Source organism: Phyllopteryx taeniolatus, chromosome 2 (genome assembly GCF_024500385.1).
Source record: "Phyllopteryx taeniolatus isolate TA_2022b chromosome 2, UOR_Ptae_1.2, whole genome shotgun sequence".
Taxonomy (NCBI): Eukaryota; Metazoa; Chordata; class Actinopteri; order Syngnathiformes; family Syngnathidae; genus Phyllopteryx; species Phyllopteryx taeniolatus.
In genome coordinates, this window is record NC_084503.1 from 30,400,847 (window position 1) to 30,427,717 (window position 26,871).

At 42.8% G+C, this 26,871-nt stretch overlaps 1 protein-coding gene and 1 long non-coding RNA gene across 2 annotated transcripts in view; one reads left to right on the forward strand and one right to left on the reverse strand.

Moving 5' to 3' along the window:
* The first annotated feature begins 729 nt into the window (after positions 1 to 729).
* loxl1 (lysyl oxidase-like 1) lies at positions 730 to 26,492 on the forward strand. Its single transcript, XM_061765682.1, has 7 exons — positions 730 to 1,978; positions 9,208 to 9,316; positions 11,736 to 11,873; positions 20,526 to 20,682; positions 22,232 to 22,327; positions 22,426 to 22,541; positions 24,464 to 26,492. Exons 1-7 carry the CDS (start codon positions 955 to 957, stop codon positions 24,468 to 24,470), a joined length of 1,647 nt encoding a protein of 548 aa, XP_061621666.1. The 5' UTR covers positions 730 to 954; the 3' UTR covers positions 24,471 to 26,492.
* The window catches only part of LOC133474219 (uncharacterized), a 37,616-nt gene continuing 14,442 nt past the window's right edge, over positions 3,698 to 26,871 (reverse strand). The window contains exons 2-3 of the long non-coding RNA XR_009787419.1: positions 4,700 to 4,785; positions 3,698 to 4,624 (exon numbers count right to left, since the gene is read on the reverse strand). This is a non-coding gene — a long non-coding RNA (uncharacterized LOC133474219). The remainder of the gene's footprint in view (positions 4,625 to 4,699; positions 4,786 to 26,871) is intronic.

Below are 26,871 nucleotides of genomic sequence, written 5' to 3' on the forward strand. Positions count from 1 at the left end.
CAATATACCTGTACTATACAGTATATTTAAGTGTGCACTGCATTGTCTCGGTTGTCCAGGTACTGTATTTCAATGAGTGCCCTATTAAAGAAATGCAAATAGAAACACATGTAGAGTACTTTTCTTTTGTAATGGGTCAGACTCAGTCAAAGGAAACATCCTGTATTTGAGTCTGATGCTTCAAAATGTGTCAATTTTTAAAAGTAACTAGGTATAGCACTTTAAAGCACATTGTGAGTAAATTATGCATTTTCAAGAATTTCATGAATTGCACATGTACGACCCCTAGGAACCACTCGTTTCCTTTCCATGAGCAATGTGTTCCAACCATATGTTCATTGTGTAAGTATACTCGCGCTCTCTATGACAGAATGCTTGCTGTTACCAATTAAAGCCTCACACATCTGCTCATCATTATTGTAGTGGAGGTTTGAAAGGTAAAGGAATAGTAGTGTTTTAGCAGTCATGGAAACACCTGTTGCTCGCATATGTGTATATATGTGTCTATGCTACACAATGAGAAAAGAATCCAAGACGTTATGAGAAATGAGGTGTATTTTACAGTACATGCCTTTGCAGATGGTAATGTTGATTCTGGAGGCCTCATGGAGGGCTGGCCTGCTGCAGGCCAGGAAACATCACTAGCACTAGGGCCATGTGGGACCTCTCCTTACAAAAAGAGAAGGGGAAAAAAACCTTTGAGATTTTTTCACAGCTCATTGTAAGCAATCAGGGAAATAGAAACTTGCAGCGGTGCAGCAGGCAGGCAGGAACGGCTGACGTTGGACAGACCACCACGTCTTTCAGCTTCCTCTCGCTTGTCAGAAGAAGACCTGCAGATGCGCCTGAGCAGTAGCCCTGCATCACCTCAACTCCATCGACAGACCAACTCCAGGGACAAGGACACTCATGTCTTTTTGACGACGCTACAGGTGTTTTGAGTCGGAAGTCACAATGCTGCCCGTTGTTTGTTTAGTGTTCGTCCTGGCTGGAACGGGGCAGGCCCAGAGTCAGAGTCAGACCCCCAGGCGGGACGGCTCTGCCACGCCGTGGCGGCAGGTGATCCAGTGGGAGAACAACGGTCACATGTTCAGCCTGCTCAACAGTGGGTCAGAATACGTTCCGGCCGGGACCGACGCCCAGGACCGAGACCATCGAATAGTGGTGGCCGACACCCGCCCTCAGTTGCCCCGTAGACCTCAAGGGGGCAATGTCCGTAGACAGGCACCCTCACAGGGATCCTCTGAGACAATCCGCGGCCAGGCCAGGCATCCTTTCGGTTTTGGGCAGGTGCCTGATAACTGGAGACAAACGTCAGGCTCCACAGGTGGGATACCCTTCCAGCGTTCCTCCGGCACCCGGGTCAGACAATCCACAGGCTCCTCATCTTCCTACCCTTCATCACCTTACAGCATACCGTCCTACCCTCAGTATCCCGTTCCTCAACAGCCCGCCTACCAACCTGTGCCCTTTGAGCCAAGTTATGCGGAGGGACCATACAGGAGCTACGAGCCACCCTTTCAGCCAGTTCCCGGAGGGGGTTTTGTTGGCGGAGCATACGGCGGTGGCCAGGGGTACACCGGAGGGGGGTATGGTGTTGCCCCGGTACTGCCTGGCTCACAACCTGAATTCACAGATGATGGTTACCATTTCTACCAGTCTTACAGCTATGGGGCCAACCCTGGGGTGCCCCCACAAGCTGCCCAGCCTGTCCAGCCACCGTTCTCAGATGGCCTGGACCGCAGATACACCCACAGTCTGTACAATGAGGATCCCGCCGCCTCCGTCCCCGACAGCAGAGTGGACCAGCCAGGACCTGCTGGTCAAGCGCCTGTACGGAGCCCTCAGTATGAGCAGTTCCCGCCATTCGCAAGACCACAACCTCCCTTCCTACAACCTGTGCCACCTGGCAGAAACTCTCCAAACTCCGCCATTGAGCAAACCAATGTCGGGAGCATATACCAACAAGAGCAAAGAGGTAAAATAAGGTCCTTTTTTTTTTTTTGCACATGGAGTAATTTTGCCAAAATGACAAATACCCACTCTTTGTGTGGGAAGTTGGCTATCCAGAGAGGGCTGGGGCTTTGAAGAAGACTCTTAAGTTCTTTAAATATTTCAGAGTCAGACAGACTAATACTTCTCTTGCAGCTATTGAGGGGATTTTTGCCTTTCTCGTCGTGATTCCTTATAGGAATTTCAATGATGCAAAAGTTGGGCATTCGCTGTCGCCACCTCTTAAATATGCAATCATCATTTTCAAGCGTGTTTATCAGATGTCTTAAGCAATCGCTGAAAGAGTCAGCCTCACTTTTCTATGAGAGAAACGGGGTGCAAATCCATCTTGTGCTGCTTGTGCTGTTTTTCTTAAGAAAGCCCAGCACACAAGAAGCACTGTTTGTATGTGAGGGGGGGTTCTGTGTGCTTCACGTGCAGTTTGGTAACAGGGTGACCTCATTGGGTTTTGTGAGAGGTGGGGCTCCCTCCTGCACTTGGGGACAGGAGAGAGTAAACAAAAATTTAAAAGGGTGGGTTGCAGGGAGAGGGGGTGGTTTATACAGTGAATGACCACTCCCCATAATGAAGGGCGATATGGAAAGTCCCTGCAAGAGTCTTCAGAGGTAGAAGTTAATTAAACATCTGTAGCAAAAAAAGCAGTACTTACTATAATTTTTTTTTCACCGACCCCTTGAATATAGGCACATACGATGAGAGAGTTCCAGTGTTTGTAAAGCAGAGGGCTGTTAACGCTAAAAAATTAATATTACACATTCATCTTTTTGTTCTTCTGGTCTACCCTTGCATCCTCGCAAAAGCGTCATTCATTCAGCACCCAACGAGCTCACGCCGCAAAATTACATCATGCGTGCAGATGTCTTAGTGAGCTCAGTTGTCACTCTGGCCCAGTTTGCTAGGATATGAGAGTGACAGAGGAGTTAACGCTTTTAATTATGCTGCTTCATGGAAAACAATGAAGCTGTTATAGTATTGGTGCAGAATGTTTTCAGGAGACGTGTTTTTTTGCTATTTCAAATTGCTCCCAGATGTCTTAATAACAGCTCTGTAACATACAAAAAAATACCCTAAAGATAAAGAATTTCAGCATCACTTTCCACGCTATCACTTGGAGGCTACAGTTTTCGAGGTAAGGATGAGGCAAGAGCCTACTAGCCCAGAGTTTGAGGAATAAAATGTGCGATAATATGTCATGTCACCTTTAAGGATAACCTCCAGCACTGCATGTAACTTGTTCCACTAAAATTCAATTCAGTCTTCCACAGTATGGCTCCCCCTAAAGTTTTCACTTTTAAATATAAACAAAAAAAGTATTGTTGTGTATTTAATGTGATGTCCATCTGATGCTTTTGAATCGGACTATTGCGTGAGCGATAGCAATACAATGTATCGTAATTTTGTCCCGCCTTATTGCAAACCAATGTTTTTATTTTTGGCTCAAATTCACAAACACATTTCCTGAATAAAAAACGGCATCGCTCTTAACAAAGTTGTGTCTATTGAAATAAATACACACTTTGTGATACACAATGCAATTCAGCCTTACTCTTCCTTCCTCGGATAATCATCAACAAAGCCGCTGGCCATAACGACAAAGAATAATGAGACAATAATTAGAACTGATTAATTTATTAAGGTTGCTGCAAAGCATTCTAAGTCAGTTGGTCCATTAGTTATAGCATGTTATTAAAGAAGAAAACTATTAATGATACACTGTAGCAGGCTTTACAAGGTTGATGATGCCAAGAGTAATCGCTCAACCTGTCTTGACTCAGATATAAATTTAAGTGACATTCCATTCTTAATCCAGAGGGCTGAATATGACATTGGTCCACCCTCTGCAGTTACAGCATAACAGTTTAAACTCTTCTGGGAAGGTTTTCCATAAGGTTTAGGAGTGTGTTTATGGAAGTTTTTGACCATTTGTGAGGTCACACACTGATGTTGGACGAGAAGGCCTGGCTCAAGTTCATCCACATAAAATTCTCACATCCATGTCATTATGAACCTTGATTTGTGCACTGATGCACAGTCATGTTGGAACAGGAAGAGGGCATCTTCAAACTGTTCCCACAGAGTTGAAAATGTCCAAAATGTTAGCCCCAGAGCTCCATTGACAGAAACTCTGAGTGCTTCAGCATACCAAGAGATTTTGGACAATCAAATAGTTTCCTGGAGAAGTGTGGATTTGAGTCACATGACTTAGACTCGAGTCAGACTCGAGTCATAGATATGATGACTTTAGACTCGACTTGACAAAATGTCACAAGACTTGCAACTCGACTTGGACTGGAACAGCAATGACTCGCGATTGGCTGGCAACCAGTTCACGGTATACCCCGCCTCTCGTCCAAAGATAGCTGGGATAGGCTCCAGCACGCCCGCGACCCTAGTGAGGATAAGCGGTACGGGAAATGGATGGATGGATGTTAAAATGACTTGAGAGGACTCGAAACTCAAAGTGTAGGACTTGTGACTTGACTCGGGACTAGCTTGTCTTGACTCGTAACTTGACTCGGGACATGAGGGTAAAGACTTAAGACTTACTTGTGACTTGCAAAGCAATGGCTTGGTCCCACCTCTGCCTTCCTGTACTAACATGTCTCTGCACCTGTGCACAAAGCAATATCCATAAAGACATGAATGAGAGAATTTGTTATGGATGTATTGACTGGCCTGCACTCACCCCGATAGAGCACCTCTGGGTTAATTTCGAGTAGACAGTGAGCCAGGCCTTCTCGTCCAACATCAGTGTGTGATCTCACAAATATCCTGGAAGAATTTGCAAAAAATCCCATAAACTCACTCCTAACCCTTATTCAAAGCCTTCTAACAAGAGTTGAAGCTGTTACAGCTGCAAAGGGTAGACCAACATCTTATTAAACCATATGGATTTAGAATGGGATATCACTTAAAATCATAGATGAGTCAAAGCAGGTGAGCGAAGACTTGTGGCAATATATATATGGTGGCACGGAGCCGACTGGTTAGAGTGTCTGCTTCACAGTTCTGAGGTCCATATATACATATATATATATATATATATATATATATATATATATATATATATATATATATATATATATATATATATATATATATATATATCCATCCATCCATTTTCTGAGCCGCTTCTTCAAACTAGGGTCGCGGGCGTGCTGGAGCCTATCCCAGCTGTCATCGGGCAGGAGGGGGGGTACACCATGAACTGGTTACCAGCCAATCGCAGGGCACATACAAACAAACAACCATTCGCGCTCACAGTCACACCTACGGGCAATTTAGAGTCACCAATTAATGCATGTTTTTGGGATGTGGGAGGAAACCGGAGTGCCCGGAGAAAACCCACGGGACCGGGGATGGAACCCAGGTCCTCAGAACTCTGAGGCTGACGCTCTAACCAGTCATACACCGTGCTGCTATATATATATATATATATATATATATATATATATATATATATATATATATATATACACAACAACAAAGTTCCCTGTGACAAAAATGAATTTGACAACCATTCACCTCTACAGTATTGTACTTGATCAAAACAATACTATAATAACATAATTAAATACTGTAAACAAAATGCAATTTTTAATTGTATAATATTTGAATGATAATTCAAGGATAGCAATATGGAAAATGGATGGATGGATGGATGGATAGCCAACTTGCCAATATACTGTATAGAAGGACATCACCCTGACGACATAAAAAGTACAAAGGTGGATCTTAAGGAGTTAACATCATGTCTAGATGTTGTGTTTGAAGACAAATGAGAAATGACAGAAGTGCTGACATGCAAACTCTTGGTATGCTACCTCCTAAAACAGTGAACCTGATTTTATATCCTATCGTTTACAAGGCGACACAGTGTGTCATGAAAGATGTGCTAAAGCTATGAGTCATTTGTTCGTCTTTAATTTGACCTCAATAAATGTGAAATACTCAGATGTGTCGGCTCACCGTTTTTAGCATAAAAGTATCTTAAATGGAGGCCTGCATGTCCTTTTTACAACTTCTTCAGTATATAAAATGCCTGGCAAGGTCTCCAAAGCGTGCCCCACTTAGAGCGTAATATGTGGCATTGTCACATGCTGAGAGCCGATCAGCTTTGGTCCCTCCAAACACTTCATCCCTATAAAAGAGACCCAATTTCTCATTTCCAAAGATTAGCGGGAGCAGAGAACAAAGTCTTTTCTTGGCTGGAAGAGAGGGAGAGAGAGTGAAAAAGAAGAACTGTGGTGGTCTCACACGGTCTTATGATGTTTACATGGGCTGCCCCAGAAAGTGTGCCCTGTCCTACTACAACGGCCTCATGCAGCGAGTGAGTGCTGAGAAGGGATGTTTGCATAAGAAGCGAGTGAGCCAAAGCCCTTATTTAAACTCACCTGCATGCTAAAAACTCTCCAAATACAACCTGTTAAAACTTCTTACATGGTTCCAATAAACACAACATAAACATTTGTCAAGTCAGTCAAGATACTCTCTGTTTATATACACTGCTAAAAAAAATAATTACAGGTAGAATGTCAGGTAGAATTACAAATGAGAATGGATGGTAGTGTGTGTTTGGTTTGGACGAGATGTAAATGTTTCTGACAAAATCAAAATGTTCCTGACAAAATGTCCATAATGTTCCTGAGATTATGTGATGATAGGGTTGGCATCTCTGCTTATATAAGTAAATACAGGAGACGGTCTCTCCTCTGTAATTTTTTCAAATAGACAAACAACTCCAACTTGCTATTGTACCATTCAGAAAGACTTGTCAGTAGCCCACTTTACAACCAAACAAACAAACAAAAAACGACAGGAGCATTGTGAGATTACTGTTGTTTTTCTCCGACATGTTCATTCTTCTCCCGCAGCTCTTGAGTAAAGTATGACAAACTCATGCTGAATGGCAATAAGTCATAAACCACCTTATATGTTTCCAAGAAAACTTCATTCCCCCCAAAAATAGAACTCATCAACCTACACATACTTCATTAAAGGTTAACTTCAAATGGCAGACTCAGATTAAAAATGAGCATCAAGGAAGATCACATCACATTAGCCAAGGCAGCGAAACATCATCTGCATAAAGCATTCATAATAAGTTACATTTAGTTAGAGGCTGAGTGTGTGCATTATATTCTCTTTTGGGACGATTTTACACACTACACACATACAAAATGCGACCCTTTGGCTCCGTCACCCCAAACTCACCCTTGGTCTGGAAAGGCCTCTGGAGCATCTCATTAGAAAAGTGTGATAATCATCTGGAATGCACAGTAATTAGAGGCCGAAGTCTCTATGCACCACGACACATTCTTGAACTGTCGACCCTGTCGCTGTTGCCCCCTCATGTCCTCTATCAGCACTTTCATAAATGCCAGGGAATTAAAAATTGATGACAAATATATGATGGGGCTGGAAGGGCTGGAATGCAGAAAGATCGGAAAAGATGATTCCTGCTATCATTCAAGTGTATAAGGTCACCATTTCAATCTGAAAAGATTTGAACCGTGAAAGTTGAATTTGTTTGGATTTCAAAATAACATTTTCCCATTGAGATCAAATATGAATTTGGACTTATTTGTTGCAGATTCCAAACTGTCCCCAACATATTGTTCTGTTATGGAACCAAGGATAAGGAGCAGTGAACAATCAGATTTCTGATCTTGACATACTGTAGATTTTTCTTCAAACTTTTCATATATGATTCTTCTCCCCCAGTCACAGTTAGGGTTTTATTTTCGTAAATGGTGCAACTGCGGCAGAGTGCAAAAACTGACATATAGCTTGATTTTCGAGCAAGCACACGTCTTGTTGCATGTGTTGGCCAATTTAGCAGAGCATTCTGCGCCAAGGTGGGCGTTTCGGCGAAGCGAGGGTCTGCCCTTGGAGATGCAGCCAGCGGCGTGACAATTTGGTGGCCGAAGTCAGTTTAAATTTACGCCTGCTGATACCACATCTAACTTTTGGTGCAGCTGGTCTAACGGGATTTTGGTGAATTTGATTGGGGCACAGATAGATTCTAAGGTTTACGGAAGATGTGTGGTGGATGTCAAACATATTCCGTTCATAACTCTTTTAACACCAGGCATCAAACCCGCGGAATCATAGTAGCAATAAATTCATTAAACACATTATCCATCCATCCATTTTCTGAGCCGCTTCTCCTCACTAGGGTCGCGGGCGTGCTGGAGCCTATCCCAGCTGTCATCGGGCAGGAGGCGGGGTACACCCTGAACTGGTTGCCACCCAATTGCAGGGCACATAGGAACAAACAACCATTCGTACTCACAGTCATGCCTACGGGCAATTTAGAGTCTCCAATTCATGCATGTTTTCGGGATGCGGGAGGAAACCGGAGTGCCCGGAGAAAACCCACGCAGGCACGGGGAGAACATGCAAACTCCACACAGGCGGGGCCGGGGATTGAACTGTGAGGCTGACGCTCTAACCAGTCGGCCACCGTGCCGCCTAAACACATTATTTTATTTTATTTTATGTATTATTTTAATCATACCACTGGCTGGCATGCATCTATGGGGGGAGCACCCTCAGTCCCCACACCACAATGTCTTTTGTATCCTTTCACTTACAAATTCATCCCGTGGGCCGGATTGTCCCCCATAGGAGGCCAGTTTTGGCCTGCAGGCCTTATGTTTTGCACCCTACCTACAGCGTGTTATCCCATACACTGCAATTGTAAGTGCAATAAACAAATTACACGAGTGGGAAAAATAACAATAAAACCCTGAAGGTGGATATTTGACGGTTTTTTTTGTATGGTTTTGTGCAAATTGGAGTTGTATTTATTTTGACGTTTCTAATCCTGTTTCAACCTCTCTAACCCATGATGTGTTTGAATGTTGAGGTACCCTTTTTTTCAGTATGTGCAGGACTGAATTGCCTCCCTCATATTTGTAGCAATAAAGTTCATATGAAACTTTAGCCTAAACCACTGTAAACTACAACAAAAATAATACAATATTGCCATATTGCCTACCTTGCCAAGGAGGTCGAACAACTACACTTTACATATTTAAATGAATGAGATAACTCATAACGTCATGTGGGGACCATTGCAGTCATCTACGACCATTACTATTTATCTTTAATACATGGCATTTTTTATTTATGGTTGTGGTCCCTGAATTTATAATGAGCTTTATTTCTAATCTTTTCTTCATTCATCAGGTTTGCCCGACCTGGTTCCAGATGCCAATTATGTCCAGGCTTCTACATACATCCAGAGAGCTCGCATGTACTCGCTGCGCTGTGCTGCAGAGGAAAAATGTCTCTCAAGGTAAACTTGTTGTCCTCTGTGTTAATATTGTACACATTGCTTTCATTTTCCTGCTTGTCTTAGTGCCACTCTATTCAATTACATTACAGATCTCATCTGTGACAATTGATCTTGCCTTGTTGTCAATGTTGGTTTGCCCCTCCCTGTTATATGAGTGGTTATTTGGGGTCTTCAAAGCAACAGAAAGGAATACAGTAGTTGTTACATCACCATTTAAGATGCAGTTTTTGCCTAGTTTGTTAGATACCGGATGAGCAACAGTTTTAAATATTTTCTGGCATTAGTTCAGGGTGTACCCCGCCTCCTGCCCGATGATAGCTGGAATAGGCTCCAGCACTCCTGCGACCCTTGTGAGGATAAGCGGCTCAGAAAATGGATGGATGGATGGATGGATGGATGGAGAGTCCCGAAACACTAAAGCCCACAGAGCGCACAGGTCTTTATATTGCCTGCTGACATTTATTTTTAATATACGGATGACCTTTAACAAGATAGCAAAGCCAAAACAACAGATTAGAAATGATAATAATCTTAATTGGCCTACTTCTTTTGTACTTTTTACACTGAATAAAAAACTTACCCTAAACAAGAACAGGCATTTTGACCCATCGACACGAAATTGGCTGGACGTGTATCATAATAAAAGGTATGGAAATATCTTAAAGACTCATGAGCAAAATTGAACATAAGTCGCCCAATTCTGTCTGAAAAGGGCATTTTCGGGCGAATTCCAGGTTTCAAAGGTGCCCAAATGGGCAGATGGACGAGACTACATTGCATAGTATTTTGTTTTGTTTTTTGCCTACATCATCTAATGTGAACGGAGCATGCATTTCATCATTTCGAGGAAAAAGAGGGTATGAGTTCACCACCATTTGTTGTTTTCCTATTTTCACTAAAGTGTACTTTTGTTAAAAGTTTATCTGACTTTATAGACAAAATGCTTATATTTAACTCAAATATATTTAATTCAAAACAATCTCAACAAACACAATACAATTGTGTGAATACCAGACCGTCATCACACGTTTTACTGCATATTTTATAAGGTTGTCAATCGTTGTGAGAATATATGGATTTTAGAGATTGAACACAGAGTTAGATAAACATAATGTACATAATGTCCTCACACTAGTTTCGCCGAACGACATTAATTTAGGTGTACATGTTTATGTTTTATTTATGGAGTTTGCGTGTTCTCCCCATCCCTGCGTGGGTTTTCTCCGGGCACTCTGGTTTCCTCCCACATCCCAAAAACATGCATGGTAGGTTAATTGAAGACTCTAAATTGCCCGTAGGTGTGAATGTGAGTGCGAACGGTTGTTTGTTTATGTGTGCCCTGCGATTGGCTGGCAACCAGTTCAGGGTGTACCCCGTCTCCTGCCCGAAGATAGCTGAGATGGGCGCCAGCACTCCCACGACCCTTGTGAGGATAAGCGGCTCAGAAAATGGATGGATGTTTTTCATCACAGGACACACAAAAAAATTTCAAGAAATCATTCCAGAAATGTAACACGTTTGAAGCAGCCAGTTTAGGCAAATTCCGGGTTTCAAATTCCTTCTTGGGAATTCTCATATATAAGTGAAAGCGAGCTAAACCAGCTATCCGAGACATACAGGCGACTCTAAAGTGTGATCTTTTTTAAGTTTAAGTTTGATGGTCGTTTCTAGGGTTCGCCATGAAAACAGGGGGTCGATGCTCAATTTTACTTAAATTGTAAAAATAATAATAATAATAATTGTTTCAAGTTACCATTTAAAGAGGAAATGCTTACATTTAACCTTTTTATTTGGTTAAAAAAATTCAGACAAAATTGTCATACTAGATCACCATTACATTTAATCTCGTGCGCCCCCAGGGTGGGAATCCTTTCCCTAGCAGACTGGCACTGAACTAAGAAATGCAGTCCAAGAGAGAATGTGACAAATTTGAACATTCTAAATCACGGTCATGTTTGTGGGCTTCAGGCCTCTTTGTTAATTCGATGGCATGCATGGAGAACCCCAGAGCTTCAGCCTTTTGCCTAACTCTCCTCTGAGGACACCAATGAGATGAAGACAGAGGAAGACCACCCAGCCATGCCTCAAAGCCCTTTCATATCCTGTCTGAGTTTACGGCAATCACCGCCAGATGGGCTGCCGTATTTTGCCGTACACTCCCAACGAAACAAGTGTCGCAAGATGAATGGGTCGGCTTGTCCACGGTTGAGGTCGCACCTCGTCTTTTTTCACACACAAGTGAATCCCGTAACAAGAGTTGTATATCATCACAGTGGCTTGCCTCTCAACACGCAATGAGATGGTTGTAATCTGTGGGATGAACTGTTTACCATCTCGGCAGCGAACCTTTCCAAGTCTTGTTATAGAAACAAACCTTAACCCCCCCCCCCCCTTTTCCCTCTATCTGTTCATCCTTCAGCTCTGCGTACGCACCGGAGACCAACGACTACGACGTCCGAGTACTGCTACGCTTCCCACAGAGGGTGAAGAACAAGGGCACTGCTGACTTCATGCCGAACAGGCCACATCATACCTGGGAGTGGCACAGTTGCCATCAGTAAGCACTTCACAGGAAATACGTTTGTCTTTAGCAATAGTTAATGTATGCGTTGATGTTCATGTGGCAGTTGTAGAAGGATAGCTTACAGTCGTTGAAGTTAGTTTAAAAAATTCTGTTGCACCACCAATGAAATCATTTGGCATCCTGTAATGCACATTTTTTAGATATAGCTGGGGCTCTGTATCAATTATAAAACAGAATAATTATAACTAAAAACACAAAAACAGCACCATCTGCTGGAAAAGCTACCTTTGGCAATCCTTTTTTTTGCAACGTAATTACTGGTTTGTGTTATAAAACGCTTTTCATACAGAAAGAAAAACAGCAGCTGAAGCACTAATAAATTTGCCACATTGATGTAGCAGAAACAATCCCTAAAAAGCTAATTAATTAGTGCTCTGTATTACATCAAAAATAAATATTGGATAGATAGGAAGAGATAACAATCTATTAATTACTACAAAAACAGCTCAGAATAGGAAACATCAGGTTTTTGCTTTGACAGTCCAAGAATCAGGATTCTAAGGATTCTGGGAGCTCCTTTGTATTAAATATAGAAACAACGACAAAAAAATAACTCCATCTGCTCTGGAGAGGCTAAATTATGCATCAATAGTTTTCTTACTTTGACAGATCGCCAATCCATAAAATTTTGAGCAACACTGTACTATTACGATTATAAAACACATTTATTTATAGGCAATTAAACACTTTTTCTTTCTGCTCTGTATTAACTATAAAGATGGAATAAGATTGGCATCTGATGGAGTGGCTACATGAAGCGTTGTTGTTTTCACGGCTCAACAATTCTGGAAAGTTGGACGCAATCCCTCCAAAGAAGGTGTGCACGACTTGGTCACCGGGGAGCAGTATAATAGGGTCATGTATAGACAAACAAAGAAGAGTTGACTCAGTAAGTTGTAGTAATATTAGTCGTTTTTCACTGAGGATAAAAAAAATGTATGCCTATTAGTATTGTTATATTATCTGTCTACAGGTGTTGTTGCACCAATTGTGTTCAAATATGTGTTGTTTGAAGCGTTATAACACTGCCACATAGATGCTATTCGTTAGTCCATTTGGGGTTTCCCATTATGTGTTATCATTCAGCTAGCAGACTTTAAGGCAACGTTATTGTTTTAAGTACATGTGTAATTCTTTTGGATTCAGGTTTAGTTTGACAGTAATCTTCAACTGGCAGTGGCATTAAACAGCTTGGAGGCTCTATTTTGAAGAAATGTTCACTACCTGCCAAACTGCTGCTAGTTGTGAAGTGCGTTGAGCTGAGTTCATCGCCACCATACAGCGCTTGTATCACAAATTTCTGCTCACAAGTCTCATCAGAAATCGCCCGAACAACGGCTCGCATTTTGAAATTCTCAAGGAACCACTGTATAAGACTACTTTGGTCATCTTGGCTCACATATCCTAATATTTGTAAGAAGAATGCCTTGTCTTCACATTCTGTCGATGTAGCTTTGACCCTGGTTACCTCTATCAACTTGGAGTTGGCTCACCGTCAATAGAATTCTTGGTTTTGACAGGACCCCCATCTAGGTGAGTGCCTTACAAATCCTGCGTGAGAACACAAAGGCAGATTCTTGTACGCCTTGTACTATAAAGACATGTTTCTGGCGTCCTTAGCGCCCTCCGTGGAAATATTTGACTTGGCTCGACGAGGCCCCCGGTGAAACAAATTGAATGTCACTCAGGAATTCCGTGTGAATTAAGTTGAGGGGGTGTTATTGCTCTCGTTTTTATGACGTTATATTCCACATCTACGGTCTTGCCAAGACTTTGCCCGACCATCCTCATGGAGGAGGAATGCAAGCGGCCATTAGATTGGCAGTGTTGTTGTTATTGTTTTTTTTATTATATTTGTCAGTCAGCATTGACACATGGTGGAGGCGGCTCCCAGGAGGCAGCAAGCCAAGGCAATCATTCCACTGACTATGTTGACAAATCAATCCGTTTTTGAAAAAAATCCTTTTATTTTTTTTGCTGTCAATCCGTGACACCCGATCACATAGCTGCTTGAGTGCCACAGCAGGAATATGGGTTAGTGGGGCACAGTGTTTGCTTATGAAAGATATCTCTTTCACAATCTCTTACTGTAAAGTCTGCTGGCCTACATTTCTATTCAATAAGCACTCCAGATGGCAACTTTATTCTCACACATCTTTCTCAACTTGGTATCGCTGTGAAAATGCTGTATTGTGGTGGGTCAATGCCTTCTTTTCACATTAAAACACAAACATCCATCCATCCATTTTCTGAGCCGCTTCTCCTCACTCGGGTCGCGGGCGTGCTGGAGCCTATCCCAGCTGTCATCGGGCAGGAGGCGGGGTGCACCCTGAACTGGTTGCCAGCCAATCGCAGGGCACATACAAACAAACAACCATTCGCACTCACAGTCATGCCTACAGGCAATTTAGAGTCTCCAATTAATGCATGTTTTTGGGATGTGGGAGGAAACCGGAGTGCCCGGAGAAAACCCATGCAGGCACGGGGAGAACATGTGTCCTGGGTCGTCCCCGGGGTCTCCTCCCAGTGGGACGAGCCCGGAACACCTCACCAGGCAGGCGTCCGGGAGGCATCCGAATCAGATGCCCCAGCCACCTCATCTGGCTCCTCTCGATGTGGAGGAGCAGCGGCTCTACTCTGAGATCCTCCCGGATGACCGAGCTTCTCACCCTATCTCTAAGGGAGAGTGCGGACACCCTGCGGAGGAAACTCATTTCGGCCGCTTGTATCCGAGATCTTGTTCTTTCGGTCACGACCCACAGCTCGTGACCGTAGGTGAGGGTAGGAACGTAGATCGACCGGTAAATTGAGAGCTTCGCTTTTCGGCTTAGCTCCTTCTTTACCACAATGGATCGATACAAAGTCTGCATCACCGCAGACGCTGCACCGATCCGCCTGTCGATCTTCCGTTCCATTCTTCCCTCACTCGTGAACAAGACCCCAAGATACTTGAACTCCTCCACTTGGGGCAGGATCTCATCCCCGACCTGGGGATGCCACCCTTTTCCGACTGAGGACCATGGTCTCAGATTTGGAGGTGCTGATTCTCATCACACTCGGCTGCGAACTGCTCCAGTGAGAGTTGGAGGTCACGGCTTGATGAAGCCAACAGAACCACATCATCTGCAAAAAGCAGAGATGCAATACTGAGGCCACCAAACCGGACCCCCTCTACGCCTTGGCTGCGCCGAGAAATTCTGTCCATAAAAGTTATGAACAGAATCCATAAAAGTTATGAACAGAATCGGTGACAAAGGGCAGCCTTGGCGGAGTCCAACCCTCACCAGGAACAAGTCCGACTTACTGCCGGACCAAACTCTGACTCCGGTCGTACAGGGACTGAACAGCCCGTATCAGGGGGTTCGGTACCCCATACTCCCTAAGCACCCTCCACAGGACTACCCGAGGGACACGGTCGAACGCCTTCTCCAAGTCCACAAAACACATGTAGAATGGTTGGGCGAACTCCCATGCACCCTCGAGGACCCTGCCGAGGGCGTAGAGCTGGTCCACTATTCCACGGCCAGGACAAAAACCACACTGCTCCTCCTGAATCTGAGATTCGACTTCCCGACGGACCCTCCTCTCCAGCACCCCTGAATAGACCTTAACAGGGAGGCTGAGGAGTGTTATCCCCCTGTAGTTGGAACACACCCTCCGGTCCCCCTTCTTAAAAAGGGGGACCACCACCCCAGTCTGCCAATCCAGAGGCACTGTCCACGCGATGTTGCAGAGGCGTGTCAACCAGGACAGCCCCACAACATCCAGAGCCTTTAGGAACTCCGGGCGAATCTCATCCACCCCCGGGGCCCCGAGGAGCTTTTTAACTACCCCGGTGACCTCAAACCCATAGATAGGGGAGCCCGCCTCAGAGAACCCACACTCTGCTTCCTCATGGGAAGGCGTGTCGGTGGAATTGAGGAGGTCTTCGAAGTATTCTCCCCACCGACTCACAACGTCCCGAGTCGAGGTCAGCAGCGCCCCATCCCCACTATACACAGTGTTGGTGGTGCACGGCTTTCCTCTCCTGAGACGCCGGATGGTGGACCAGAATTTCCTCGAAGTCTTTCTCCATGGCCTCACCGAACTCCTCCCATGCCCGAGTTTTTGCTTCAGCGACCACCAGAGCTGCATTCCGCTTGGCCGGTACCCATCAGCTGCCTCAGGAGTCCCACAGGCCAAAAAGGCCTGATAGGACTCCTTCAGCTTGACGGCATCACTCACCGTTTGTGTCCACCAACGGGTTCGGGGATTGCCGCCACGACAGGCACCGACCACCTTACGGCCACAGCTCCGTTCGGCCGCCTCAGCAATGGAGGCGCGGAACATGGAACTCGGACTCGATGTCCCCCGCCTCCCCCGGAACATGAGCAAAGTTCTGTCGGAGGTGGGAGTTGAAACTCCTTCTGACAGGGGATTCTGCCAGACGTTCCCAGCAGACCCTCACAATACGTTTGGGCCTGCCACGTCGGACGCATCTTCCCCCACCATTGGAGCCAACTCACCACCAGGTGGTGATCAGTTGACAGCTCCACCCCTCTCTTCACCCGAGTGTCCAAGACATATGGCCGCAAGTCCGATGACACGACCACAAAGTCGATCATCGAACTGCGACCTAGGGTGTCCTTGTGCCAAGTGCACGTGGACACCCTTATACTTGAACATGGTGTTCGTTATGGACAATCCGTGACGAGCACAGAAGTCCAATAACGGAATACCGCTCGGGTTCTGATCGACGGGGGGGGGGGGGGGGGGGGGGGGGGGGTCGTTCCTCCCAATCACGCCCTTCCAGGTCTCACTGTCATTGTCCACGTGAGCATTGAAGTCCCCCAGCAGAACGATGGAGTCCCCAGCGGGAGCGCTCTCCAGCACCCCCCAAGGACTCCAAAAAGGGTGGGTACTCTGAACTGCTGTTTGGTGCATAGGCACAAACAACAGTCAGGACCCGTACCCCACGCGAAGGCGGAGGGAGGCTACCCTCTCGTCCACCGGGGTGAACCCCAACGTACAGGCGCCAAGCCGGGGGGCAATAAGTATACCCACACCTGCTCGGCGCCTCTCACCGTGGGCAACTCCAGAGTGGAAGAGAGTCCAACCCCTCTCGAGAGGACTGGTTCCAGAGCCCTAGTTGTGTGTGGAGGCGAGTCCGACTATATCTAGTCGGAACTTCTCGACCTCACACACCAGCTCGGGCTCCTTCCCTGCCAGAGAAGTGACATTCCACGTCCCTAAAGACAGCTTCTGTATCCAGGGATCGGATCACCAAGGTCCCCACCTTCGGCCACCGCCCAGCTCACACTGCACCCGACCCCAATGGCCCCTCCCACAGGTGGTGAGCCCATGGGAACAACAGTTACAACAGTTAACTCATGTTAATCAGTCAGCTAATACCCCACCAACCCACCTAACGACCAGTATAGGGCACAGTTTTGTCTGGAAAATCTCGCTGTCTCTCATGGTGTCAGAGCATGTCAGCCAACTTTTCTGCTCGATCACTCGTCATCTAACTCTTAATGCTTTATAATATTGGTAGTGCTCTGTACTACATGTAAATTATGTTAATTTGCTTTCCAACACCAAAATCTCCTCGTTTTAGCGGTTATTAATATTGATAGACCAATCAGGACACGTCTCATGTCATGTTGGTACTAGTTAAACTCTGAGCATTGGAGGTAGTTACTCAAAAAGGGAAAATAAATTGGCGTTGTATTAAACATAATTGATGTTTAATTGCATCTCTTCAAGTGAAAGCAACAATAAAACAAAATGGCACATTTAAAAGAACATCTTAAGTCATTTGATGACTGCACTGGGTTGTAATAAGGAGAATAGCATTTTTGTAGTTGTCATGGCGACCCCAGGTCTCCTAACTCTTAAGGATTCATTATATTGGTCGAGCAGCCATGACACATCTCATGTGGCAATAGATACGTGCGGCTCAAAATCTTTGAAAGTTTGAGGTAATTCTAAAGGCTTATGAAACCTGCCCTGTACTAAATATCATTTACGTTGATTTTCCTTAAGTTCAAGTTAAAGCAACCCCAAGATATCCTAGTTTTAGTGGTTTATAATATTGATGTTCAAGCGAGGACACATCTTATGTGATGTTCGTACTAGTTCCACTCTGAACATTTGAGGTAATTACTCAGAAAAGGGTTTCAATCCAGCTCAGTATTATATATAATTAATATTAAATTGCATCCTTTTAAGTTTAAACAGAAAAAAACACATATATCCCATTGCAAATAATAGCTTAAAAGACCACACTGGGTTGTAATAAGGTCATTGGCATTTCTACAGTGTCTATGGTGACCACAGATGTCCATCCATTTTCTATAATACTAAACCTCACTAGGGTCACGGGTGTGCCGGGCGAGAGGCTGGGAACACCCTGAACTGGTTGCCAGCCAATCGCAGGGCACATAGAAACAAACAACCATTCGCGCACACATTCACACCTACGGGCAATTAAGAGTTTTCAATGAACCTATTATGCATTTATTTGGGATGTGGGAGGAAGCCAGAATACCCGGAGAAAACCGGCCACCGTGCCGCCACATAGATGTCCTACCTTTTTAATGCTTTATACGGTTTTTGGACCAGCCAGGAATGGACTCATGTCCGTTTGGCACTACTTACATGCAAATCAATAATGAATAATGAACGTTTGAGGTAATAACTTCAAAATGGTTATGCAACCTGCTCTGTATTACATATAATTGATATTTGCCTTCATTTCAAGTTAAAGCAACTTGAGATGTCCTAGTTATTGATGGACCAACCATCAGTTGAGTGCGGATCAATAATCTCTGAACGTTTAAGGTAATTACTTCTAAACCTGAAGTTAAAGTAGCAATAAAACAAAAACATCCCATTAAAAATAACAGCTTAAAAGTCATTTGACGACTACACTGTTTTAGAATCAGGAGAATGGCATTTCTGTAGTTGCTATGGCAATCTCGATCCCCTACTTTTAGTGCTTTATAATATTAGTGGACCAGCCAGGACACGTCTCTTGTCGTGCAAGCACGAGCCAACAGAGTTACGGCCTTCTCCAAAAGTATTGTAACAGCGAGGCCAATTCCTTTATTGTTGCTGGATACTGAAAACATTTGGATTAGACATCAAACGATAAACGTGAAATAAACAGTTAAGATTTTATTTCCAGGAACAGTGGAACTTTGTTCGATTGATTGATTGATTGATTGATTGATTGATTGAACAAAACCCAAATATTTTACATCAGCAGCAAAAATAAAGGAATGGCCTCCCTGTTCCAGTACTTTTTTGCAAGGAGTGTAAATCGTCAACAATTATTTTCCATTTAATGCACCACTGCTGTTAAGTTTTGTTATGGTATGGGGAGCCCAGGGGCAAAAATAACATTTCCCGCAGTCTTGTTTGAATGTATCTTTGTTCCACCGAGGACCTTGTGTCCTGCGGCTATGTGACATTTAGAGTTCCTGGCAGCTGGTACGTGTAGCATGTCTTCATGGCCTGGTTACGCTGCGTGGATTGTCAGGTCACTGGTAAGAAAAAAAATAGTCAAAGCAACCTCTGAGCTGTGACTTGCCGTTGAAAAAGGGCCTCATGACTAACAATGAGGATTTGAATGCTCTGTGTATTATGATTACCAGCTATCTACTCCGTGTCCTTCCAAAATCACATTCTCCAAAGCTTATATATAGTCAGTGGGTGGTTCCAGGAACCCAAGGGGGACCACCTTTAGACAAAGTACTTCTCTTTCCCACTCCCATGTTTTCCCGAGCTTCATGCATGCACGCACGCCCGCACACTTTTGTTTACTGATACTCTTGCACAGGCCTAGGGTTTCCCGAAATGAAATAACAATGAAAGACATGCATTTGAATTTCATGCAATGCTCTGATAACAAGAGACGTGTTTGTACCACGTGATGAAGTAAATGGTCACCATTGAAAAGGTGCGGTAATAGTCACCCCGTTGACTCTGACTCGCTTTTTCAGTAAAATGTTGTTGCAGCATGCAAAATAATAATAAAGCAATATTTGCACAATCTCAGTTTGTGTGACTTCATCGAGACCTCACTGTAATTATGCCACATGGAAATAAACATTCATTTTATTACATGTGATGCTTATTGAAATATAAACTATATTCCATCATGTGCTGAATATAGAAGTTTAATGAGAGTATTTAACGCACACAAATGTCACTTGAGACCGTGTGTTTTACATTATTCTCTGGCTTTCTCCCACATTCCAAAAACATGTATGAAGACTAAATTGTATGTCTCAATGGTTCAGATCTCCTGATCTGATGAAGGTGTGCAAATACACACAAATCAACAGCCTGCACAAAAATACACAACCCCACAGAGAAACACAAGCCCACATATAATACAAGTCTTGTGTTTCTGATACACGCTTATTTACATTTGCCAAACGTGTAATATGTTGTTATGTCACTAATTAATGTCCCTTGGCTGTGAACGATCCTGTAAATGTGTGCACGTCACGGCAAGGCATTAAACTCACAAACACATGAGTTCACAATATTAACACAAATAGGAACGAGCAGAACTCATGCTCGCATGAATGCTTGTTTGCACCCTTGCTAAGCGACGGCTTTTTCCCTTTTGCCCAGGCATTATCACAGCATGGATGAGTTCAGCCACTACGACCTGTTGGAGGTCAGCTCAGGTCGCAAAGTGGCTGAAGGACACAAGGCCAGTTTCTGTCTGGAGGACACCACGTGCGACTTCGGACACCTGAAGCGGTATGCGTGCACCTCACATACTCAGGTAAGGCACCACTTCAGCATAATTACAATTTTAATTCGACTTTCCACCGATTTTATCGGGCTGATTGGTATCGGCCGATATTTAGCATTTTATGCTAATCGGCTGATCGGATTTAATGTCATAATTCGCCGATCCGATCAATGACGTCATTGATCGTCTCCGCAAAAGACATTTACTCCGCGTCGCCGCGTGCAGACTATATTTGAATCCAAAACCAGTTTATTTTTAGCCTTGTCGCGTGTCTTTTGACATAGTATTGGAAATATCTGATGGCCAATAAAGTTATTTAAAAAAAAAAAAAAAAAAAAAAAACATGTCCGCGGTGTGGAACAGACAACACATCTGAGACGGACAGCACATAATGCCCGGATCAGACTATAAGACAAATTTGCTCTTTGCTCAGACTACTACAAATTTGCTCTTTGCTCAGACTACTACAATAAAATCTTGTATTCCGATACCACCGCATCCCGTTTTTTACGATCGTTGGGCTTTATCTTGTCAACTCAAATGCGACCGGATACACTTGTTACCGTGGCGACGACAACAAGAGTGGAGCGCGCCAACTGTATTATAAAAACCAAATGGGGAAAAACGTATGTTGGTGGTCACCGGTGCTCAGGACAGGAGAGGCTCACGAGCAGGCAATAAAACGTTATGTAGCCTCGTAAACTACTGCTAGCACTGACGGTTGTACGTAAACATGCCGCCATGTCGAATCTGTCGAATCATGCTCTAATGTTTCGGTGTAGGTGAAATAATTTACTTAAAAATAAAGTTTAATTATTAATTAATTTAATTTCAGTAAGTTAGCACCCATTATTTCTGTCATGTAATGTTGGTTTGACCTGACTGATTAGAATCCCCAATCTGACTAGAGCAGTGATTTCCAACACCTTTATGGAGCCAAGGAACATATTTTACAATTGAAAAATCTCACGGCACACCAACAAACAAAAATGTTACAAAAAGTGGATACATTAATTACTGTATTTACTTCCTGCCATCTAATAGAAGACCATTTGGAGCAATTAAATGTCGTGAGACCATTTCACTTTAAAATATTTTACTGTATGGTATGTGGGAAATTACTTTATAATTTAACAGTGTAAGGCATGACCAATCAACAAATTGTGATAGGAATCTATGTATTTCCATCATGAAATAACCCAAGAAACCTATAATAATAATAATACGTTGAGAATGAAGTAGTTATGTTACTTCTTTTTTTAAGTAATTAGTTTTTTTCCTCATAATTAAAAAATATTCCTCCTTTTTCTTGTAATAATGTACAACTATTGCTTCATTAATGATACAACAGGAACAAAATCATAACAAGCAAGTAAAAGGTTGTTTCTCTTAGTTGTTAAATTTACAACTTTTGCTCATAATTTATGTTTTTTCGATGTAACATTACTACTTATTGTTTTAGTATTACAGTATAGCTCTTTGTACTGTGGAAATTAAGTTGTAATTTAGTGAGAAAATGTAAAATCGGAATATCATGAGACTATCCATATGAATTACTTTTATGTATCTGTTTGGTCAGGGTCTGAGCCCAGGCTGCTATGATACTTACAATGCTGATATTGATTGTCAATGGATCGACATCACAGACATCCAGCCTGGAAACTACATACTAAAGGTACGAACTGAGTGGGACTCTGCTGGGGTTTTTTTTCTTTAAATGTCTAACAATATTAGTATGGAGACTGTACTGTAACTCTCTCTTTTTGTTTTCAGCTCAAAGTCAACCCCAAATTCCTGGTGATGGAATCAGATTTTACCAACAATGTGGTCAGGTGTAACATCCACTACACAGGACGCTTTGTTACGACAACCAAATGTCAGCTTGTGCAGTAAGTCAAAATGATCAATGCAGTAATTGTTCGCAATTCAAAAAATCTCTGGGACAAGTTTGTCTTTGAAGAATCCCTGAAAATAGCTACTACTTTTGGGAGTTACAGTATTTGGGCTCAGAATAACAACAACAAAGATGAAGAGAGCCAGTCCATTAATGGACTTTCTTTTTTTCCCCTGAATTAGATCGTCACAGATTGTGCAAGTGTACCTAATGTTTTGTCCCACGAGAGAGGAGTGTAAATTAGCTTTCATGTCATGTCACCTTCCACTGGAGCACAGTATGGAAATGGCACTTTTTATAATGGCTCTGTGGAGAGCATTAAAGTGTATCGAATCACTTACGACTTATTAGTGGACTTAATGGCTTCCCCGGCCAAACTATTTGATGATTTAACAAATTATGTTCTCATTGTTCAATTAAGATTAATAGGCTCTGAAACTTTTTACATTTTTCCCCCCTCGAACAAAAGATGCAGGGTTGATGAACTTTTCTCGAGCTCGATTAGCAGTACGGAAGACTTAGAAGTTAAAGTTTGAAGAAAGCTCACAAAAGCATTTCCTGTCTTTGATGAAAGAAAAGTGCAAGTAATGGCTCACTTTGTACGGAAATTAGTCGAAAATGACACAACCAGATGTGTAGAGCATGACCTCCATTTAAAAAACAGGAGACAGTTTGTTTCTGCAAAAGCATCTATTTAAAACACATTCACTGCCATTGACGGCTTTAGAAGTCCAATATCCATGTTAACTGGGAAGGCTGGCAGTGAATGAGTTAAGTTGAGCTCATCTCTATTGTCATCATCATGTCTACATTAATTCACATCATGAATATTCATGTTACAAATTACCTATCAAAAAACATCCTCATGTAAAGTTCACGTGATGCCATTTTAAATGAGTAAACAAGTTTGACGTGCTGCCTAAAGCATGTCACTCCTAATGATGTCCGCTGATGTCCGTTAGAGGCTGAGCTGCACTGTATTTGTTTACGGAGTAGATGAGTGGCAAGAGTGTGGGCCAGCTAAACTTCTTGTCCCTTATGTTCCATATGGGAACTGAGGACGCCTCTGGACTGAAAAATTCAAATACATCTGTTACGTCACGCACCTATTCAAAATCCCCAACTTTTTTCCTAAATTGTCATAGGATAATCCCTCAAATTTGGAAAATCAATTGATTTTAGATTGTATTGTTTATATTCAAACAGTATTTGCAAGACCCAAATCTGGAAGACATGTTATCGAGCTCAGTCTCTTTAACCTGTTTCTCAATTCTCAATACTGCTACGGAAAGGACTGGAAGTAAACTATTGAAAAACTGGGCTTTTTACTTTTTCATGTGTTGCTGTTTTTACAGGTGTTTCTAGCTGTAAAGGTAAAATCATTTGGGTTTGCCAAGGAACCGTTCCGATCGGTAAATCTGAATCAGGCTTCTGTTTTCATTAAGGATTGAAAAAGCAGAATGGGGATAGTTTCGTTCTCTATTTAAATAGTGTAAAAATTACAGTGGCACGATACCATATCTCCAGTGCTTGATATTAACTTTTTTTTGCTCACTAGCCACAGAGTTACTAGCCACTTAGCATTTGAACCAGCCACAATTTAATATAGTATGCAGGTTTTTCCCAACCGAAATACATTCGTCGATAGATGTAGGGGGGGATGCTGATCGAACTTTTTCTCGATCGAAATACATTCATCAACGGGGTGGCGGGCGTGGGGGTGGCTAATGGGAGTGGCGTTGCTTCCCGCCACTGCTGAAATTCACCCGCCTTTGGCAGGTTGAAGGGTGGTAATGTCTCATTCTATTCTTTCATTCCATGTCTTGTCTATCAATTTGTTCCCCAAACATAAAAATACCGTGTGTTCTAATAGCAGATGTTCTCCACACTAACATTATACCCTGCTTTACATTACAGGTCTTGATCAGGCACTGGAAGCCCAAACCACCACACAAGAGTGACCCTGACTGCTCTTCCATTGGAATGTGAATGGAACTTGTTGGCTCGCTGTAGTTGTTTGTTTGTCTTTGCCGTTTTAATTTCTTTTGCGCTGTCTCGGATTTTGGGGACCTCACATGGCGAAGAAGTGGGATCCGCTTTTGGCACTGATTCAATTGGGTGGTGTGGGTTATTCTAAGACAGGGGTGGCCATGTACAAACCGTGGACCATATATGCCCCCCCCAGGGTAGTAACTGTGATTGCCTCAGTTCATCAATGCCATGGTTTAAAAGCAAATATTACCATATTTCCTCAAGCAGTTGCCTCCACTCTAATTGACGATTCACGACATTTAATTGCTCCTAAAATAGTTACCGTAACAACTTCAGTTCATAGACGCTATTGTTCGCACACATTACCGTATCTCAGCAAATAATGAACTCCACTTTTAATAGAGGCCTCATTTCTTTGCTGGGTGCCTCATCCTCAAAAGAAATAAGCACCTCTCCCCAGATACTTACTGTAATTACTCCGGTTTGTAGGCGCTATTGTTCACTCATGTACAAGATGTGTCGAAAAGGTTCCAGTGCTGATGTCACAAAAGACTACAAGTTTTCCCCTTTGAAGTAATCCCCCAGAAGTCTCACGCACTTTGCCAGCCTTTTCTTTCACACCTTCATGCCCTAGTGGAAGGATTCTTCCGAGATTCTCAATCGTCAAGGCCATACTGATGTCATCCACCTCTTTTTAACGGGTCCCCTTGATGACTTAAGCTTAAGCTTCATACGTTAAGCTTCATACGGAGCCAGTCCGGTGAGTAGGGAGATTGGTCCTGCATGGCAAATTTCTTCTTCTCTTCTCTTCTCTTCTCTTCTCTTCGTGATTTGTGTTTGAGATTGATATCTTTTGTGAAATCAGTCCTGGAACTTTTGTGACACTTAGAGGAATTGATTAGTTACACAACTTATGCGTCTGCCTTGCTTCTTGTTTCACTGCATTGATAAAATACGGTAAATCTCAGATGTATCACATTATCATCTCACAATCTCTTCATAAATAAAGCATACTAGCGTAGCGAGGTTTCAGCCATGTTTTTAGTTTTTTTTTTTTTTTTTACTCCGTAAAATCCAAGTTTAAGTTCAACTTCTTCTCAGTCTAAGATTCAGCAACAACCCACATGTACGACAGCAACAGGGGTTTTAAATGACACTTTTAGATAAGAAAATCCACTACTCACTAAGTTAGGTATATTCGGTTTTGGGGTGAAATTTCAGGATGAACCCAAAATGCCTGATACCCTTTACAGTTGAATTTAATTTGACCTCCGCTAATCTTTTGAATGCACATGTACAACTGTTCAATGTTTCAGTACTTTTTGCACAACTTGCTGTTCTCCAGCAGCTAAACGGCAAAATTCACATCAGATGTTTAATCCATGAGTCGGCCAAAATGTTTCCAAGGATGTCCACCACTTCTATGCCTTTCTGTGAGTCTTCCAGTCTCTGCATGTCTGTTGCAACCTGAATTTTGCTGTTCAGCTCCTTGTTAGAGAAGGTCAAATTAAGTTTAACTGTAAAGGTTAGAGTGCATTTAAGGTTTATTGTGAAATTTCACCCCAAAGCCGAATATCAGTTTTTCTGAGTAGTGTACAGTTCCTTACCATCGCCAACTACTGGCTTGGCATGCACATTCCAATGTTTTAAAAAGAAGCTCAACCTCAAGGTGCTCTCTTGTAAACAAGGCTCATGATTATTGTATGTAAGCTGTATGTTTACACTGTCTTGTTCAACTTCCAACACTGGTCTGGTGGCACATATGGTCATCGATGCCTTTTTTTTTTTTTTTTTAAAGAATGTATAAGCAAATATTCCACTGATGCATTACTGACTTAAACAATGGATAGGTTTTGAAATAGTTGTAACTATTGCTTTTGTTCAGTCCATGTGTTTTATGGGTTATCAGAATTTGTGTGTGATCTTGGGGGTTGAATAAAATACTACAAATCAGTATTGTGATGCAGTGTGCCATCTCCACCGACTTCTCCAACCGAGCCGCCCACAATCACTGGACACTTCATTAAGTACAACCGCACAATGTAATATTTGTAGTGACATTTTTTTAAACAGGTCCTGTAGTGAATCTCTTTGGATTGTGCTGGTGTGCCCCATACCAATGAGAATCCGCCACAATAAAAAGAAAACAAATACAATAAAATATTATACGTATAAATGCAAATATTATGATTAAAAAGTTGTCATGTTATAGTACAAAAATCATAGTTTATCTTATAACTAAGACCTATCAGTAATATTGCAATTTGTACGACTGTATGTTAATCTTGCAACATTTTGGCTTCATTCTCATCATATTGCAATTTTTTTTCCAC

Excerpts from the sequence above, each read along its gene's own strand:
- loxl1 (XM_061765682.1), top strand. The coding sequence starts at position 955 with ATGCTGCCCGTTGTTTGTTTAGTGTTCGTCCTGGCTGGAACGGGGCAG. Across the intron at positions 9,317-11,735 it reads GAGGAAAAATGTCTCTCAAG|CTCTGCGTACGCACCGGAGA; the intron begins GTAAACTTGTTG and ends TTCATCCTTCAG. Across the intron at positions 22,328-22,425 it reads CTGGAAACTACATACTAAAG|CTCAAAGTCAACCCCAAATT; the intron begins GTACGAACTGAG and ends TTTTGTTTTCAG.